The sequence below is a fragment of the Protopterus annectens genome, chromosome 15.part0, assembly GCF_019279795.1.
Source record: "Protopterus annectens isolate FY-2018-M chromosome 15.part0, PAN1.0, whole genome shotgun sequence".
Taxonomy (NCBI): domain Eukaryota; kingdom Metazoa; phylum Chordata; order Ceratodontiformes; family Protopteridae; genus Protopterus; species Protopterus annectens.
The window spans coordinates 425317451-425339113 of record NC_056749.1 but is presented as its reverse complement, the minus strand read 5'-3'; the positions used below and the strand labels follow the sequence as shown (position 1 = coordinate 425339113).

Genomic DNA, 21663 nt, shown 5'->3' with positions numbered 1-21663 from the left:
CATCGGTCTGGAGCAAGAAAAAAAGTTTCCCCAATGGGGTACTTAGCTTTTAAATGAAGACTTCGGATCTGAAACTCGAACACGAAAATCTCAGGAGTCGGCCGACTGGCTTTGCGAACTGCTTCTGCTTCGGGCACCGCGCGGCAAGAAAGACTGAATAAAAATGGTGTTGGCTGCATCTTTTATACCCCTGACGTCAGGGAAGAGGCAACAGCAACCAACGCAGGACCCAAGACTTTGGAATTCAGGCCGACTGAGGGCAACCTGCCAGCAGGATAACCCAAATGTAATGACTGCAACAGTGAAACACGAAGAACATCTGCCACTATGTTCAATATCTATTTTATCAATTCAGTATCTAAGCTACTGAACCCTAACCCAAACTCCTCTACTACTAACATCTCCAACGTTTCTGAACCTACTCCTAATACTATCTCCTCAAATACCTTCTCCCTCAAACCTGTACCTACTAGCTACATCAAAATTCTACTCTCTAGATGAAAACCAAGATCAGCATCAGCTGACAATATTCCTTCCACTTTTTTCTACTAGCAGCTGGCTCTCTTGCTCTCCCTGTATCTATCCCAATTAATCGTTCTCTCTCTCTGAATCTAAAGTCCCTTCCATATAGAAACAATGCTACACTCTACCTATACACAAAGGAGGTAACTCCTCTGATATCTCCAACTTTAGAACTATTCCTATCCTCTCCCCTCTCTCTAAAGTACTAGAAAAATGTATTCATAAACAAGTTATGCAGTATCTAATACAGGAAAATCTGCTTACACCCACTCAACATGGCTTCAGACCCAAACATAGCACCACTACAGCTCTATTATCCTTCTTCAACACTGTCTCTGTAGCCGTTGATGACCTGCCTATTCTTGGACCTCTCAAAAGCTTTCGACACTGTCTCACACATTCTTCTGCTGCACAAACTGCATAACCTCAACTTCCCCTCTGATAATGTTGCATGGTTCTCCAGTATCTCACAGATAGATCTCAATCAGTGAGATGGCACTCTGCACGCTCCCCGCCTCTCCCTGTAAAAATGGGTGTACTCAAGGGTCTATCCTAGGGCCTTTATTTTTTAATATCTTTACTAATCAGCTCTATATCTCCTGTCCTCAGTCATCTTTAGTGCAATACGCAGATGATTCTACAGTCATCACCACAGCAAACTCTCCCTCTAAGCTCTTCTCAGCTACTCAGGCATCTTTTAACTTAGTTGAAACATGGCTCTCCAACAACCAGCACATCCTTAACCCTAAAAAACAAAGCTGTTACTCTTCCTACCTAAAATGTTTAACAATATTAAACCCTCCTTCTCCATAGGGTCCCTTAATAACACTCCTATTCAGGTAGAATCCAGCACTAAGCTGTTAAGCATAACCATCAACGATCAGCTTAAATTTGACTTGCATGCTGATAACTGTATCAAAAAGGCTCATTCAAAACGAAGGCTCCTTTACTGTAACAAGAAATTCCTTACCTCTGAAGCCAAGAGTACTCTCTCTCTCTCTTACCTACCTTCTACCCAGTCTAATGTACAATTCTCAAATTCTCACAAATCTTAACTCAGCACTCCTGACCAAACTCGAATCTACCTACAACAAGTTTGCTAGATTTGCTGCCCAACAAACCTACAAATCCCATCACACTCTCTCTAAAACAGCTAAACTGGCTTGAATTACCCCATCAACTTCTTCTCTCTCAGCTCCAGATCATCCATGCTATCCTATACCAGCATTCCTACTGCCCAGCACTATCCTCTCTCATCTCACATTATTCTCCCTCCAGACCTCTCCAAAGCTCTAACCAAGACCTACTACAAATCTACAAACCCAAGTCTAAATTTGGACACAACATGTACAGCTATCACCCTACTATTGCTTGGAATAGGCTCCCACTAGAAATCAGGACCCTTACGCATCCTAAACAATTTAAGACAGCCACCAAAGAGCATTTTAAAAGTCACTGGTTCTGCCACTGCCCCTACTTCTCATACCTTAACCTACTTTCTGCCCTTAACTCACTCTTCTCACTAGCTCTCTCTAAACTTCCTTGACTACTCTTTCTACTGTCTTCTAAAATCTATTAAGCAAATCGCCTCAGAGAAACATTCTACTGTAATTGTCTTGCCTTCATGCAACTACATTATGATAAAACTGGATTTTTGTAACCACTTACCCCAAAAATTATATTCATCTTAATGACACATTTCTTTATATACATCTTGAAACAGCTTTGCTATACTCATGATTACTGACACTGTATAACATTGTACTTCTATTTAATGCCTTGTAATAATCCTGTAACATTCCTTTTAATGCTAATTTATAATGAAAACTTTTAAAATGTTGGAGCTTTTCTCCCCGGGCCTCCGCTGAAAAAGGGCTCTTCAGCACAGTCGGACAATCCCAGTCAACAAATATAAAATAAATAAATAAATAAATACATTTTTTTTTGAAGACTTAAGTCTGCCAGGGTTAGAGGTAGATGAGGCTCAACAACCAACACTTAAGGTAGGAGGAGATGAGATACAAAATGGTGAAATATAACCAATCTACAGGAACATCTCCAGGAATTGTGGTATTCAGGTGGAAGTTTAGAAGCCAGGAGGAAAGAAAGTGATAAAGATCTGGAAGGTTTTGTCACAGTATTTTAAAAGGAAGGGAGGCACCAACATCCTGGGGGAAAAGCTATGCTGAATGTTGATCCAGCTTCTTATAGGCCCATTCCAAATGTAAACCATGATTAAGTGTGCATGTCTATAACTGGTAAACAAACGGCAAAGTTGACACCAAAACTGATGTATATGGAGCATCATTGGACAACATTAATAGAACAATGATGATACAAAAGGAAAGAGAATCTAAGAAATTAACACTGTTATTGGTGAGCCTTTATGCAGAGAAAGCATTCAGCAGAGTAAGCTGGGATTTTATGAGTAAGGCAATGGAAATACTTGCATTTCCTGACACAATAATAAAGTTAATTAGAATGATATATGAGCGATCGGAGGCAAAAATCAAAGTGTGAGGGTTCCTCTCTAATAAGTTGTGTTTGAACAGAGAAGCCAGGCAGGGGTTATTTGCATTATATTAAGAACCACTAGCAAAGAAAATAAGGGACTCAGAAATTCAAGGAAATAATTGGTAATGTGTTCCTGAAAAGTTGGCTTATTTGCAGATATTACTTTGTAACTGATGGACCCAGAAAAGGACATCTCAGTGTTGTGGAATACTCTGAGATGGTTCCAGGTTTTTTTAGGATATAAACTTAATGAAGATAAAGCAAAGGCTATAGCTATAAGCTATGTACCCACACATTAATTGGTCCAGCAATATCCATATTCATGGGGACATGATAAATGTAGTATTTAGGGTTATGGATTAAAATGATACAGTTATGGCAGTTAATGATATGTGAGAAGAGACTAAACAAAATATAACACAATAACTGAGAAAGTGGAAGGTCTTGGCTATGGATATGGACAGCAATATATAAGCAATAAAAATGTGTTGGTCCCTTTAGTTTTATACACAGGTTGGACATATTTTTGTCAACCAGAGAAGAAGTTGTAGATGGTAATTAATAAAGAGATGCATGATTTTATTTTGGAGAAAAAAAGAGTACGATTCAAGTGGGATAAGCTGAACCTCCCAGTGGAACAAGGAGGTTTAGGATTACCTGATTTGAAGGGATATTTTAGAGCTACACAGTTAAGGCTCTTCGACATAACAGAAGCAGAAGGCTGCAAATAAAAGCAGAAAGGGATGATAATGAAGCAGGGAGGTAATTCAAGGAATAAGGAAAGAATGGAATTTGGGACTCATATCCTTAAGGGAGAACAACAACAGTCATACAGAATATTATATTCATAAAACAGCAGAAAGTTTTCTAAGACCTAAGCCAACATGGGAATACAGAAAGGAGATTCTGCCAATAGGAATGACTGCAATTAGGGATGCAGAGAATAGACAAACGGGGGCTAGAATTTACTGGATAAAGATGACAAAGCAACTAAAGCATTGGGAACAAATACTTAGAGAAGGAAAGGTAATAGATTGGGAAGAGGATAAAAATACTCCTAAGTGAAAAAACAGCAGTTGTAGAGTTTTTAGTTTAATCTAGAAAAGAAGCTGCTGTTAAAAAAGGGATAATTAGTAGAGCATATAAAATATTACACAATAACTACAGAAATCAATCAGAAGAGGTCAGAAAACATTGGGAAGAGAGATTGGTTATGCAATTCAGAAAGAAAGAATGGAAGGATATATGTATGGCGGGTCTGTATTAGATAATCGAACTTTCAAAAGTTCGAGTGTCATATGATTGAATTTTTGAAAGTTTGAACTTTTTAATGGAGATTTCCGTACAGTGCTGAAAGGGAAGATTTCCATTTTCTGCACTGTAGTTTGATCTCGGAGTTGGTATATTTAAAGAGTGTGGGGGAGGGGGGTGCTCCCCCCCGCTTAAAACTTTCAGGTAGGTTATTTGTGTAGTTTATTTATTTTTTTATTAGAAATTCAAACTTTTAAAAGTTCGATCATATGGTGTCAACCATATGACTGACCTTTTAAAAGTTCGATCATATGGTGTTGACCATATGACAGTCGAACTTTTGAAAGTTTGATTATGTAATACAGACCCATGTATGGCTCCCAGATATGCAAAAACTAGAAGAGTTAATTTTTTTCCTGGAACTGTTTGTATAGATACTTTTATACCTCAACAAACTCCAAATAATTTTTCCTTGGGTAAATTGCAAATGTTGGGAGGTGTAATGGGGAAGAAATAAGTAAATGGGAACTTATGTTTTAATGTTGGGAGGTGTAGTGGGGAAGAAATAAGTAAATGAGAACATATGTTTTGGGAGTGTAATGAGTTGGCAGAGTTTAAAAAATCCCTTCAGAGTACTCTGCCAGGAATACTGGGCGAGTAAATGAGTGTAACTAAGGAAATGAGCTGAGATGCAGGATCTGAATTGCCTAAACATAATAAGGCCTTGTTAAGTTTAATTCTGGTGGCTGCCAAAAAAGCAATTACTAGAAAATGGAAATCAAAATCTAAACCAACTACACATGAAGTACTATAATTGTAACATAGATAAAAGAACAGGAAATAGTATCTTTAGAAAAGGGTAAAGTAAATTACATAAAAAAATAGAAATTGTAACAATGCATGCCAAAAAATGTTTTGAAGGAGGAATGAGGTTAAACAGAATGCAGGAACTGAATAATTCATTTAATGTTGCTTAGATTCTAAGATATATAACAGTATCTGTGGTGTATAATGTTTGTAAATGTGAACTTGTTAATGTGGTTTGTTTGCCAATGTCACAAGTGATAATTCAATAAAGGTATTTAAAAAAAAAACTTGCATTCCTCCCAACTATCAAACTTGCCTGATGATATTTCGGGATGTGGCCCTGAATATTTATGGCCCCGAAGGCCAGGACTGATGAGGTATATACTTTCCTCCAAACTTTTCTATCGGTCACCTTTCCTTGTCACTGAGAAAAGTACCCTCCCCAGAGTTGGTCTATTTCTCTTAGTAGTTTCCAGGGACATTGTTTCTAGATTTGCAAAAGGGTTGTTATACAGAAACGAATGAAATTCCTGAATCCCACAGAATCTCTCAGACTTCTTGGGAACAAGGGTTTAAAAATCTGCTCCAATTATGCTATTTAGAAAACATCTAAAAGGGCTTCCTGGACTGGAGGAATAACCACTGTATTTGGAGGCCTTAGACCCTGAAGTTTCCCAATACCTCTACTGGTAATTAAAAGCTTCTTGTGAATACTATTTGAAGTAATCTCTCATGACTGACAGTGCTTTTAAATGACATGTCCTCAGGTGGAGAATTAGAGGTCAAAATGCCATAATTATCTGTGTCAAACCCTAGAGGACAGAAAAGCTCATCAGTGAGCTATACACCAGTTCCTCTTCCTCTTGAAAACTCAGAAAAGCCTGAATCTTTCATTGGGGAAACCTCCCTCTTTCTGTTAGGAGTGACAAAACAATAGGGTTGCCTTGATGATGGCTTAAACTACAGAGTAAATGAAGCAAACTTCACCAAATTCTGTGAAGATGCCTGGTTGGAACACCTATTTGAACAAAAAGAATGCCTTGGGTACAGATGCTGGTGTCTTAAAATTAAGCAGTTGTTGGAGATTTGAGAATTCTAGGGCTGTGTCCCTCAATTCTGACCTTAAAGCACAGATACCTTCCTTAACAAAACTATGGAAATACTGCCCTTCTTTTGCTTCATAATTAGATGGCAGTCTAAGGTGGACATCAGGTAGCTGCCATCCAATGAGGACGACAAAGCCTGTTTTTTGGTCCAGCAAGACATGTCAGGGAATAAAGGGATGATGCCCTCCCATGAGGGTGACATCTGAGACTTTTGCAGTAACAGGCATTAAGGTTTATGGCTGCCCCTGTGCCCTCACAGACCTGGAACCCTCAGACTTAATAGTCTCCCCTGGACTACAATTTCAGGTGTTCATTTCTTTCTCCCTGTAGAGACACATTTTTAGAGATATTATCTGTGCTGCCCTGCTGCTACAACTCTGCAGACATGGTGGAAGACTTCAGCAACACAGAGTTTCTTTGGCCTTGGCCTTTTTCCTAATGTTTTTTGGGACAAAATCCATGGTAAATTCTATAGTTATCCATGTCATGCACTCGACCAAGGCAGAAGATGCATTGTATATAGAATCCTTAACTGGGAATTCAGAACTTACAGAACCATGCAGTGCCTTTTTCCAGAGCAGATATACCCCTTACATCTGTGCATAGAAGTCAGTTCCTGGATGTCTACTAAATACAAATTCTAGCATAAGGTACAATATACAAATTAGCAAGAAAAAAATCAGGTCCCCAATGGGGTACTTATCTCTTGATGCTCTTAATTCATAGTCTTCCACTGAAACTGGACTGTGACACACCCTTTTGAACTAACCAGTAATGCAGCAGGGAAAAAGTAAAACATATGTGCTATGCCACCTATACACCATGTACGTGGAGACATACATGAAGGCATCTGAGGTAAGGCAATATCAGTCCAGCCATGGATGAAGCATTCTCAGCAATGAAAGTCAGTCCACACATCGCACACAGCCAGTGACAGAGATCCTTATACACTGTGACTTCAGCAGTGCCCCATGAAGAACATCTACTACCATACATTGAGTTAACAAGCCGTGGGGCTGTTGTGGTACTGAAGGATATGATCCTGAACTCGTAGTGACTGACATGGACTCTGACGAGCAGGAAACAGTGGGACTCTGTGCTGATTCTTATGTTCATGTAATAGTCGTGGAAATCGTAAGATTGCCCATCAAATCTTCTAGTAACAGGCAGGTTAAGAAGCTTTAAACTGAGACCATTCTGAGCTTTTCTTCTGCAATGTAATAGTTCAGACCACTGAGATACAAGGGTCTGAAGTCCTTTGTTTTCTTTGGCAAAAAAAGAGAATCTGGAGTTACATCCTTATATTTTCTGGTCTGCTGTGGCCTTTTAGATTTCGGTATATTGTAATAGGTAGAAACTCTTGGATTGCCATCATTTTTGGCCATGTGGTATAGCTTTCGACAACTTTGGTGGAGCGGATGGGATGCTTAAGAATGGCATTTTGCAAACTTTGGATATTATGTCCTGAACCCACCTGTCTTTGGTGAGCTTCACCCACTGTGGTGGGTGATGGGATAGGTACCCGTCTAAGTGTTGCCATATTGGGGCAGTTAGAGAGGGCTTCAGGAGTTCTACTGCTCACTCTGCAGCTAACTATTTCTTCCTGGTGAGTGGTGGTTACTTCATCCTCTTTGATGGTGACTCTGTTTTGGAAGTTGCTTGATTGGGCATGGTCCCTGCCAGTGTTCCACTGGTGACTGTACTATTGGCCATGTCAAAAACACAGACGGTTTGCTCTTTTGCATGCTACTAAATTAACATTGTGGAGGTTTTCACTTTCACAGCCCCCAGCCATGAGGACTTTAACCTGATCTCCTTCTGTTTGGTGATGAAGTTTGAATAGGTTACATTGGTATCCTTGTATCCTTAATGAAACCTGTAAGCCTGTGTTATCAATGCTGATGAATTGCTCTGCCACCTCTCACAGTTCCTACTCAAGCTCTGTGCTGCATGCTACATCACATGTACTATGTTATTCAATAAACGGTTCAAAGCTGTGTTATGTGCCTGTAGCCTTTCAGCCAGAGGCACACCCTGTAATTCCTGTACTTAACGGAGCATTTCACTGAATACTTCCCTTTGTAAGGAAATCATGAACATCAGGTTAATTTCACTGTATTACATAGATCCTTAACCTGTATTCCCTCTGTCTTTAGACAATGCGACACTCCAAGTAAGCTGGAGCAGTTGTTTTGCATGGAACAATCATGGATAATACTTGTGCTCGATTTACAACAGGCATGCTAGTTGGGCTGACCAATCAGTGTGCTCATTTTTGAATATTAATGGCCAGTCATTCTATAATACTTCTTTATTCTCCCAGAGTGTGGCCCCCACTGAATACTGTGCGGTTTCATTTTATTTTTAGTTATGAATGTTTTTTCGTAGCACTTGTTCTTTATGGTTAGATCAAAGCTTGAGAACTAAGAGTAATTTTCAGAGAATTTTAACTTTTTTTGGTTACTGAGTGACGCAATTGTACTTGAGTATATTGTTTATTTGACTTACCATTGCAGTAATTCATTATCTTTCCCTGTTATCATGGTTACTGACACAAACTGCATACTCTCTTAAGTGCCTGTATGTCATTAAGTTACGTTTTAGACTTGGAAGAAGAAGAATAACCAGCAAAACCAGATAAATACCTCCTCCAGCACAAACACAAATCCACAAAAAAACTAAGCAGTAGAGAGAGGTAACACAAAGTGGCAGCTCTTCAGGATCAATATTTTATTAAGAACAAACACAATGTGAATGCTTTTGCAGTATTCACTACTGCTTCATCAGACAATTTACAAATCTCATCCTTGTGCTTTTATACATTAAAAATGTGTCATGTGACTAATTACTCTATCTCTTAAAAGCATAGTGTACACAATAACACATCCACACACACATATTCAACAATATATCTGCAATACATAAGAAATAAAATAAAAATAAAAAACATAAAATTATGCACGTATATAAAACAAATGCATCAATCACTTCCTTAATCTTCTTATAGTAATGGCAGAAGGAGGTGTGCCTGAAATACAAGCGGGATTTTCAGTACGTTTGGAGAACTCCCAGAATGAAGGTTTTTGACTTCTAAAGATAAATTAAAGAACTGTTTTGTTAAAAACTCAAACCCACTGCTTGATGAAAGCGTTTTTGTAGCTGCACATGAAGAAAGTGATACTGACATAGTTTGCACTTACGTGAACTATTAACTGATTTAGAGAATTGCCTGTATAAGCTGAATCGATTTCAAATGTAACGCTTCCATCTGGAAGCATGTATTAAATTTAAAGTTATACCAAGGGGCATAAGAATTTTGAAAATGCCCACATATGGCAATACATATCCCAGTTGATTGGCAGAAGTTGAACAACAAACTGAGGTTTAATTATATGCGACTGATTATAGACTTTCTGCCCTGAAGAGGAGCGATTGGTTGTGCAAACAGTTTACAAGATCAACTACATTTTAAATTTCTTGTTGATGTAGTTGACTTAAAACTCAGCTATATTATGAACTTGCTCATTATATATGAGTGTAAACTTCTCATTCAGAAGCAGAAAAAGCTTCAAAGGGACAAGAGAGACTTCATTCAGGGCCATGATTTTATATGGCTGAAACCTGTACAGTGAGAGTTGAGTAATATCCAGTGAGAAGAGCTGGTGAGGGCTCCACTTTAACCACAGTCTAATTATAAAGTACTGTTAAGGAATAAAACCAAAGTCCAACCAAGAATGCAGAAAAAAGCTGTCCAAATACCAGTAAAACGACCAATAGTCCATCAGTAATCCACTTTATTGAAAAACGAACACAGGAGCAACTACCATAAGCGCTTTCGTCTTAGGCACAAGACTTCATCAGATACTCCATCATTATTTTACTAGTCTTTTATACAAACACCAAGTAATTAACATTCACAATTAACTATTTAAAGCAACATCACCAAAAATATTAAAATGTCATTATAAAACAATATTTTATACTATACTGAAATTTAAAACCTCAAATATTGTATATATGTATGTATATAGTCACATACTAAAAATATTACCTAAATATTCTTGAATATTCCTGAATATTAGATCTAAAAAACATTAAATCAAAATTGATAAAAACATTTTTTGTATATATATGTATGTGTATTTGTATTATGTTGCAAATAGTTAATCAAATGTGCAACTATGCAAACTTATGGAACATGTAGTGTAATTATACTGTAGAAGATTTTTGTACCAAAACTGGTTTAACAGAAATATATTCGTTTAATCCAGGTGGTGCATTAGACCTTAACCTAAGTTGCCATACCAGTTCTTTGTTTAGCAACATATTTTTGTAGTCACCACCCCCAATGTAATTTCTAACAACATCAATAATTCCAAATTTATATCCACTGAAAGTACTGCAGTAAATAGAATGTTTATATAACACAGTAAAATAATGATGGAGTATCTGATGAAGTCTTGTGCCTAAGACGAAAGCGCTTATGGTAGTTGCTCCTGTGTTCGTTTTTCAATAAAGTGGATTACTGATGGACTATTGGTCGTTTTACTGGTATTTGGACAGCTTTTTTCTACAGTCTAATTATAGCCATGAAAGAAGAGGGACACCCCCTGCAGGAATTACTACTGAAGTTAACTCGATTGCCATTCATAACTCCGATCGGAGTTTAGAGGAGAAGGTAACAAGTAATATGATGAACCAACCGAACACTGACAATTCCAATGACCCAGCACAAATGGGGCAGGTGCAGGACCCGCCTCCTATAGATGGTACAAAATGGAAAGCTACTGCTCAGCCTTTAACATCATATGGTGGTTCTTTAGTGCAACAACTACCTTCCACCAGAAGAGGGGAGCAAACATCTATAGATGAAGGAGGATGTGGCTCTTTATGCAACTACCCTTTACCTACTGTAGTGCATGCAGTAAACCACAGAGGGAGGTCCAAAAGCAGAACTCGTATGAAGCGGAAACCAGAAGAGGAGTATCTGTTGTCCGTTCAAACCTTGAAGAAGACGTGGAAAAGCCAGACTTAATAGTATGGAACATTTCAAGTAAGCCATTGAAGCAGTCTGAAAAAGGGGACTGATGTTTATACCTTCTCAACAGGCTGATATATCAGAGTTTATTATGGACTTGAAATGTTTTTTTCAGGTCAGTGACTTTGCATATTATGTTTGGTGAACATGCTAACCTAAATGTGTTTTTGAAACTTAGTACTTTCACCCCAAACAATAATGCGATTTTGAGAGCATTTGAAAAAGTGTGTACTGAAGATATTTATGACTTATTTATAATAGTAATGTACTTAAGTAAAAAGAAATTTGTTAATATGAGTAAGGCAGAAAAATTGGCCTTAGAAGGTTACAAAATGACGTGAATTTATGCTTTCATCCAGCTGACAAGGGTGGGCCTATTGTTATGATGGATCGCACTTTCTATTTTAAAAAGATGAAAGATTTTTTGGAAGATGGTAATGTGTATAGTAAAATTACTGCAATGGATGTGAAAGGGATGATTGATAATATCAATGGTGCTTTAACAGAATGTTTATTGATTACAACTTGTTGCAATATTTTATTGTGCATAATCCTATAATTCCAAGTATACAGGGTATGCCTAAAATCCATAAAGATGGAAGGGATCCTCCTACAAGACCTATTGTTTCAGGAGGGGGATGGAGTACTGAAACTCTTTTTATTTAGAAAAAAAACTGCGGCCATATTTAGATGTGTATGAAGTAGTAATTAGGGATACCAAGGACTTTATCCAGAATTTATATGACTATTTTAAATGGGTATTTAATCCCAAGCAAGTAATTATGGTGACAATGGATGTTCAATCATTGTTTACAAAAATTCCGAAAGAAAAAGGAATTTTGATGTTAAAAGAATTCTTATAGACAAGGGAGGAATTGGATAGTAGAATCATCAACTTATACACATTTTTAATAGAAACTGTGTCGGAGAACAATATATTTGTGTTTGATGAACAGATATATTTGCAGAAGAATGGCATAGATATGGGCACTCCATGTGCCCATAGCTACGCCAACCTTGTAATGGCCACATGGGAGAAGGAATTTATTGTTGAGGGTTCTTTTAGTACTCGTATAGGATTATACTGCAGGTTTGTGGATGGCCTCTTCCTATTGTGGTTGGGTGCGGAAGATGAGCTAATTAATTTCCATCAATATTTGAATACCTCCACAGATTTTTTTAGATTTACCCAGCAACATTCTAGGGATAGGATAGATTTTTCTGGAAGTTACAGTATCTATTGATACTGTTGGTTTGGTTAATACCACAATACACAGGAAAGATTGTTACAGGAATACCTTGCTATATAGGACAAGCATGCACCCCAAACATGTTTTTAATAATATTGTAAAGGGGCAGAGTATGAGGGCATCTCACTTAAATACAGATGTGTTCGCTTTTAATGAGGAATTGATTAATACTGAACAGAAGTTGGTTGATAGAGGGTACAAACAGAGTGCAATATCCAGTACTATCACTTCAGTAAGTGGGCTGAGGGACACGACAGCTAGGCCATATTTTTCTGAGAGAAATATGAAGGGTGATAATGGAAGATGTAATAGGGAGCATGCCCCTCAGGTTAGGGTACTATTAAGTACACATATAATATTAGACCAATAGTAGACATTTATAAGAAATATTGGCCTATTTAGATGATGGAACAATCTGTTAGGGAGGTTGTAGGGCCTAAGCGTAATTTCTTATATAAAAATATGAAAAGAATGCTATGCTATCCCAGAACAAATATGGAAAGCAGAAACCAAAGTTTAAGTACCAATCCCTGTGACAAATGTTATCAGTGTGGATATATCAATTCTAGGGGGTGTTCGATCATCTGGACTTGCATAGGAGATTCACTTTTAGAGTGTAGGATAATTGTTGCACTGAACACCTGGTATATTTGGCTATCTCCTTCCTAGTCGAGCTAGCAAGTACAACTGGTGCAAGGCAACACAAATCCAATAGCATACAAATAGAAAGGCCAGCACCAGGTACTCAAGCAAATAATCAATTTATTTCACCTTAGTTCAGACCGGTTTCGGCAACATGATCACTGAGGAAGGCATGTTGCCGAAACCGGTCTGAACTAAGGTGAAATAAATTGATTATTTGCTTGAGTCCCTGGTGCTGGCCTTTCTTTTTGTATACTTGGCTATCTGCCAGGTTGCAGTGCACTTTACATTAGTAAGACGGACAGAATGTTTAGGCTAAGGATTAGGGAGCATGTGTATGATATACAGAATCAGGTCCAAACAAATGCCCTGGCTAGGCATGTTTCAGCCATGGGTGATTTGCATAGATTCACTTTCCTTATTATTGACAGGACTATGCCAGGAATTAGAATGGGTGATATAAGGAATAGGACTGAGGCAAAGGAAGTTAGTTGGACAGTTAAGCTTAGAGCTGATCATGGGAAGGGGTTGAATTAAGTTGTTCCGATGAAGCCAGTATTAAAAATGAGATGATGCATTTGTTTTATATATGTGCATATTTTTATGTTTTTTATTTTATTTCTTGTGTACTGAAAATATACTGTTGAATATGTGTAGAAGAACAGACATTACTAGAAATGGCACTATCTTTAAAACAAAACTGCACATATGACTGTATATGGGGGTGACTAGACATAAGGATTCTTGTATTACTCACGTTTGAGTGTTGTGTCATCCAGAGCATCGTACAAACTAATGTCTTGACCACTTCCTAAATTTGGAAAGAAAGACAAAAAACTGTCAACCACTATCAATGAAACTGCAGAACAATGTAGCCTTACTGTGTGTGTGGAAAGCAGTTTTCAAAAAAGCATAAATAATCTGTTGTGTTACCACTCTTTTTGGCATGCCACACTGACTGAGACCAGTAGTAGCACAGTGCTTAAGTGTCTATATTATCATTAAATATTAACAATGCATAGTTAATTTCAGTCAACATTAAATAGTATTTAAGCCAGTCACACCTAAATCACTTGCATGCGTTTATGTAGCTGATAACAGTAAACATTGTCAAGTTACATTATTTGTTATTATTGCCAAAGATGTTTTGACAATGTAGTTGCATGCTTAAGGACAATACTGTATAAACTCTTTACTTAAGATGATGTGATTCATATGATATCTACTCTATTAAAATCAGTAGTTAACTTTTATTTGAAAACTCTTTTTGACATAACCAAGAAAAAAAAGCAATAACGGAAAGAAGGATCGGTATAACAAAACTGAAAAACAAAAAATCCACTAGTCAACCACAATGAAATGCACTGATTTAGTGCTTTCATCTTGATTCAAACAAAGGACTTTTATCAGCTTCATCAGAATAATTTAAGTACATCTTCACACACATTTTATACAATAATCACATTACATTATACCATCATTTAAAAAAAAAAACAATTAGTTAACAAATGATATACAAATAAGCATGAAAAATATTAACATTAAACACATTTTCTGTAACCTCTTTAACAACAAAAAAGTACTTGCTATGTCATTCAATCCAGGAAGTTTATCTTCTTCTGAAGGTACCTACCACTTTGTCTCCTTAATTTGTAATTTGAAAGGTTTATAGGGTAATATGAACAGAAGAGTTAAAATCTTTCATAGTAAATTTTCTCATCTGATCAGGACCCTGGACAGTCAAAACATCAAACAAGTTTTGTTTGAAAATTGGAACATATTGAACAGAAATTCAGATTTAAACGTATTGATAATTCTCCTATTTTTTCTAAAAAAAGTTACAATCTAAAAACATTACTGGAGTATGATGAAAAGTACAGTTGTGTAGCTACCATAAATGTAGACGTTCGAGTGTATTCACTGTTAAAGTCATTACAAATGGGTTATCCTGCTGGCAGGCTACCCGCAGTCGGCCTGAATTCCAAAGTCCTGGTCCGGTGTCAGTTGTTTTCGCCTCTTCCCTGACGTCAGTGCGCCAGGGGTATAAAATATGCAACCAACGCCATTTTCTTCAGTTTTTCTTGCCCCAGATGTCAGGTGCCCCAAAAGGGTAAGCTAAAAAAAAAATTGCTAATAAAAGCATGCACTAAAATAAACAATACCTTCATCTACAAGCAAATACACCACATAGGTTGTATAGGAGAGAGAAGTACAGATACGTCCCAGCAAAGAGAGGGGGATGGTGGGTGGGTAACCTGGACTGCAACAGTGAATACACTCGAACATCTACATTTACGGTAGGTACACAACTGTACTATGTTCTTCGTGTTTCACTGTTGCAGTCATTACACTTGGGTTGAATCCCAAAGCTGAGGTTGGGTGGCTGGGCCTAAATAGAGTTTGGAGTGGCTATGAGGCCCTGCAGAACTGCAGTGGCAAAGCCTGCTCTGGATTTAGAGTAGAGAGGTAAATGGTAGTGCTTTGTAAAAGTGTGCACTGAAGTCCAGGTTGCAGCCTCCAAAATGTCCTTGGTTGGTACCCTCTGAGGAAGGCTGCTGAAGTGGCTGCTGCTCTGGTAGAATGTGGCCTAATGCCCTTGGGCACTGATATGCCATGTTATGACAAGCAGAAACGAATGCAGTGGCCTATCCATTTTGAAATAGTCTGCTTTGAAATGGCTTTTCCTTGCGATCCTGCAGCATATGCCACTAAGAGTTGCTCAGTCTTTCTGAAGGCTTTTGTTTTGTCCAAGTAAAAGTATAGCTGTCTGTGTATGTCCAAAGAATGCAGAAGTCTCTCCCCCTTATTCTGTGGGTTTGGATAAAAGGTAGGCAAATGTATGGCTTGGTTAAGTGCCACACTGGACACTACCTTAGGCATAAATGTCACATTTGTCCTTAGAGAAACCCTGTCCTGATGGAAAATAAAAGGTTCCACAGCCATTAGTGTCTGTAACTCTGAGACTCTTCTTGCTGTAGTTATTGCTAGGAGAAGAGCTGTTTTCCATGACAAGTACTTTATCTCTGCTGTAGTGGCTGGCTCAAAAGGAGGCAGTGTGAGTTTTTCCAAGACAAAATTGAGGTCCCATGCAGGTATTGGAGCTCTCCTTGGAGGTCTTATGTTTTTGGCCCCTCTGAGAAACTGTCTTAGCAGTGGATGAGAAAAAATAGGTGGGTCCATATTGTAATGAGCTGAAATGGCAGAGGCATGGATCTTAATTGATGAGAAGGATAGGCCTTTGTCCAGCATCTCAGTTAGGTATTGCAAAATCTGAGGAATATTTGGTACAAGCATGTCCATTCCCTGCGCTTGGTTCCAAGCACAGAATCTCTTCCATTTTTCTGCATAAGATTTTTTGGTGCTGGGCCTCCTGGCCTCCAAAATAACATCCATAACTGCTTTAGAGAGAGGTGTGTACTGAATGATTACATTATCCGCCATGCAGCCAGATTTAGGGTTCTGAGTTGGCTGTGTAGGATCTGATTGTTCTGTTGGGTCAGCAAATGAGGTATTAGAGGCAATGTCCAGGCTGGGCCTTGAGACAAGCTCTTTAGGATTGGGTACCAGTGCTGGCGTGGCGAGTCTGGGGCAATCAGTATAATTTTTGGCTTCTCTTGTCTGATCTTTAGGAGTACCTTGGAGAGGAGAGGCAGAGGAGGGAAAGCATATACAGTAAGGGATTTCCACCTGAATGAAAGGGTGACCACTTTCCATGCTTGCTTGTGATAAGTCTGAGTGCAGAATTTCTCTAGCTGGCAGTTGTCAGGGGAGGCGAATAGATCTATATCTGGGCATCCCCATTTCCCTGTTATCATGTTGAAGATTTGTGGATCTAGTTTCCACTCGTGAGGATCCATGAGGTTTCTGCTTAGTTCATCTGCCAAAGTATTTGTCTTTCCTGGCAGGAATTGTGCTTGCAGATGTACTTGATAAGTCAATGCTGTGTTCCACAAAGTCATGGCTTGTCTGCAGAGTGGGTAGGAATGCATGCCCCCTTGCTTGTTTATGTACCACATGACTGTAGTATTGTCTGTCTTTATCAGTAGTTGTCCTGAATGAAGTAGGTCCTTGAAGGCTGTCAGGGCATTTTGTACAGCTATCTCTTTCACTGATATGAAGATGCATTTGGTTTGTGGGCCATGTGCCCTGAATGCATTTTCCTGCCATGTGCGCCCCCCAGGCATAATCTGATGCATCTGTTGTTAGTGTCTGCCTGGCAGTGGGTAAGGTGAATGGCTGTCCCTTGTTGTGGTGACAGGCCTGTGCCCACCATTGAAATTCCTGTTGCAAGCAGAGAATGTGAGTAATTTCTGTTTCCAGGCTGTGGCAATGTTGAGTCCAAACACTTTTTAGATACCATTGTAGCTTCCTCATATGCAGTTTTGCATATGGAATTAGTAGAATGCAGGATGCCATGTAGCCCAGAGCCTGCAGAATTTTTCTTGCAGATAACTGGGTCTTTGTTGCCATGTTTTTGAAGTAAGTTGCCTTTGTTTGTCTGGCGTGAGATAAGCCAGCTGGGCAGTTGTATTTAAGCTTGCACCCAGGAATATTATCTCTTGAGAGGGTACTAGTTTTGATTTATTTTCGTTTACTGTGTACCCTAGGCAAATTAGTAATCTTTTTACAAACGCCAGATGCTGTAGTAGAATATCTTTGGTCTTTGCTTGAATAAGGCAGTCGTCCAAGTAGGGATATATTTGAATTCCTCTTTGTCTGCAAAATGCAATTACTGGTGCCAGGCATTTTGTGAAGACCCTGGGCGCAGTAGATAAGCCAAAGGGCAGTGCAGAGAATTGGTAGTGCATTGAGCCCACTATGAATCTGAGGTATCTTTTGCAAGATTGTCTGATTGGGACATGCAGGTATGCCTCTGAGCTCCAAAGTTACAAGCCAAGCCTTCTTGCTCAGCATGGGCAGAAGCTGCTGTAGAGTCAACATTTTGAATTTTGGGACGTCCAAAAAAGTATTTAGAATAGACAGGTCCAGAATTGGTCTCCAGGCTTTGTCCTTTCTTGGTACTAAGAAAAGTCTTGAGTAAAATCCTTGTCCCTGCTCTTGTTGTGGCACTGGCTGAATAGCCCCCATGTCCATGAGAGATGAAACTTGTTTTTGTGCCTCTGCCCATTGATTGTGTGGCAGGTCTGGCATACCTTTTGCCTTTGGAAGGGTGTGAAAGTGGAACCTGTAACCCTGAGAGACTATATTTAAGTCCCATTTGTCCTGGGTGATCTTGTGCCAATTTTGTGAAAAAAGTGCTAGCTTTCCCCCTAAGGGTGCTGCCAAAAAATAAGTGCTTGGCATTGGCAGAGTTTTCTATAAGGCTGTGATTTGTCTTTTCCGCTTTTGGAGGTAGAAGCCCCCCATTGTTTGGGCCTGTATGAGTCCTGGGGCTGTTGCCTGCCTCTAGGGCGTCTGAATCTGCTTCTTTGTGGTCTGACACAGGAAAGGACCAGTTCTTAGAAGGGCAGTTCCTGCTAAATCTGGGTGGCTGTACCTGTAAGAAATCCTTTACTGTCTGCATAGATTTAGCCTTATCCTCCATTTTCTTCAACACCTCTTCTGCCTTAACACCACAAAGTATCATGCTGTAATGGAGCATCCAATAATTTTGCTTTAACATGATCAGGCAGATTCTGTTCCTTTAACCAAGCATGCCTTCTAATAACAGAACCTGTAACAGCGGCCCTGCATGAGGCCTCCAGTGAATCATAGCCACATTGCAAAGTATGTTTTCCCACTTGTTCAGCTGCATGCAATAAATCCTGCAAATCTTTGTTTTCAGAACATTCAGAATTTGTCAACATTTTTTGTTTTAATAAAGACATTAAGTATTGCTGATATTTGAGCATATGAAATTGACAATTTAAAGCCCTTACAGCCAAGGTAGCAGAAGTGTAAACTTTTTTCCCCCATCTGTCCAAAGCCCTAGAATCTCTATCTGAGGGGACAGAGTTTTTAGCAGAGGCAGCCTTGACCCCTTTGGGAGCCTGTGAGATAGTTTCTGGGTCAGCAGCAGGGTTTTTGTAAAGAAATTTATGGGAGTCTGGAACCCTGTAGTATCTGTCCGGCTTAACAGGAGCAGGAGGCAGAGAGTCTGGAGACAGGCCCGACTCTGAAAATACATCATCCACTATGTCTAGAACAGGGGGAATTGCAAGAGGTCTGTGCTGAGGAAGTAAAAGAAAGTCTCTAAGTCTTTTCTTAGAATCGGAATAATCTTTGCTCTCCCAGTGGAAATGCTCCCTCATGGTATGCAGGGTTTCCCCAAAAGAGTAGTCCTCAGGAGGAGAAGCTGAAGGAATAGAATCTTCAGCATCAGAATCCTCATAGGGAGGAACAGAATATCCCTGTTCAGAAGAGGAATCAGAGGAAATGGAAACCTGATCAGAGGAATCATATTCAGTGTCTTGCCTAGGCCTCTTATCAGGAAGGGGATGGGAACCCCTGATCAAAGTAATTAGGTCTTCGGCCATTTTGAGCATCTGTTTCTTAGGCATAGACGTCTGTCCTGGAGAATGCTGTACTGGTTTTCTCGACTTTAAAACTGGTATAGACTTTGTCTTAGATGCTGAAGTAGGCTTTATATAAAGTTGAGTAGGTCTGAAGACACCCTCAGAAGCTGATGCCTGCTCAGCGGCTCTGGACCCATCTGAGGGATTAATTTCCAAAGGGCCAATACCTTGAGTATCCAGAGGCCTAGCTGTCTCCACGTGGGAGTCAGACGGCCTGTGGCTCTGAGGTAGCGGGAGTCAGGGGCTGCGAAAGTGCCTCACTGAGCACCGGCGAACTGGCGACTGGCCTACAAGAGGCTTCATCGTCGGTTTTGGACCTCGGATGCTTGTCCTTGTCTTTATCCTTGCATTTTTTATGAATTGCGGTCGTCGGTTGTTCTGACAGCATTATACAGTTAAACCTTCTGCCAAAATAATGAAAAGCAAAATCGTACAGACGCTTAATAGTGCGTTGGTTAAATCTAGCACAAAACCGACAACTAGCAACGTCGTGGTCAGGGCCTAGGCAAGGAATACAGTAAGAATGAAAATCCTTATGAGGTATTTGCTTCCCACAAGAAATACAATTGTTAACTTTTTCTGACATCGGTCTGGAGCATGAAAAAAGTTTCCTTAATGGGATACTTAGCTTTATTGAAGACTTCGGATCTGAAATTCAATTTCGAAAATCTCAGGAGTCTGCCAACCGGCACTTGCGAACTGCTTTTGCTTCGGGCACCGCGCGGCAAGAAGGACTGGAGAAAATGGTGTTGGCTGCATCATTTATACCCCTGCCGCACTGACATCAGGGAAGAGGCGACAGCAACCGACGCCGGACCAGGACTTTGGAATTCAGGCCGACTGCGGGTAGCCTGCCAGCAGGATAACCCAAGTGTAATGACTGCAACAGTGAAACACGATGAACATCTGGAGGCTTCGATATAGAATCTTACCACCAACAAGGCCACTCTTCTGGGTAAACTGGATTCCTTAAGAACAAGCACAAAGTCCAAAAGTCCAAAAATACGAAAAGGAATATCAGAGACAAGGCATATAAAAGTAAAAACGCTTTAATCTTCCACAAACAATAAATGTAAGCACTTTCGAACCAAGTTCTTCATCAGATATATTTCTTGCACCTTATGCACTCACTTTAAAAACAAAACTAACACTTTGACCAATCTATTTAAAAACATTATTACTTATGCAAATCCTTAGATTTTAAAACCGGTCTTAAAAAGACCTTGTCATTTAGACCGGGTCTCCTATTTGCACACAACTTAAAAATCCAGTGCAACTCTCTCTCCTCTGTATAATTTCTTAAATCCCCTCCTCAAGGCCCCATATAAACCATTTCCATGACCTTAAGCAGAAAACTGTGCTCTAGACCTGTTTCTTGAACATGCTTTGCTAGGCCATCAGTATAATTACATTTTTTAACTGCGTACATATGCTAACATATTCTCTCATATAGCTTTCTATTTGTTTTTCCTATGTAAACATTTTTACATTCAGTGCAGGTAGCTAAATAAACAATGTTAGTGCTTCTAAAATTTACATGCATTTTAAAAGTATATCTGCTTTTAGATATCGGCTGTTCAACCAGATTTGAAGTATCTATAAAGGGGGGGGGTATTTACAGTCACCACAGGGATATGTCCCTAATTCTTCCTTCCTTAAAGTTGGTCCTATCTTGGAATCTGTATAATAAAGACGCCTTTTAAGTGACTTCATACTTTTGTACTTGAACAGTGGTGCATTTCCTACTATATCTTTAATCTGATCATTTGTTGTCAAAATGCCCCAACTGGATGCAGTAACATTACTCGCGAATTTAAATTCATTAGCATAGGGTAAAACAAGTGGTAGACGCATCCTACTTCTCTCTCTATTACCCAGTGAGATGTTCTCATGGGTTGAGCTTGAATAGTATGGTTTGGCTACAGTAGATCTCATACCTTTCACCTCTCTAACCATGCCCTCTATTTCATCTTTTTTATAACCTCTTTCCATAAAATCGCAAGATATAGCTTCCAAAT

General features: G+C 39.1%; 1 protein-coding gene across 1 annotated transcript in view; it reads right to left on the bottom strand.

The window, feature by feature from the left end:
- Positions 1–21663, bottom strand: part of CD99L2 (CD99 molecule like 2) — a gene marked incomplete in the record, with an annotated part of 1047726 nt that overhangs the window by 696349 nt on the left and 329714 nt on the right. The window contains 1 exon segment of the mRNA XM_044057164.1: positions 13888–13941. Within this exon segment, the coding sequence (XP_043913099.1) occupies positions 13888–13941 (54 nt within the window).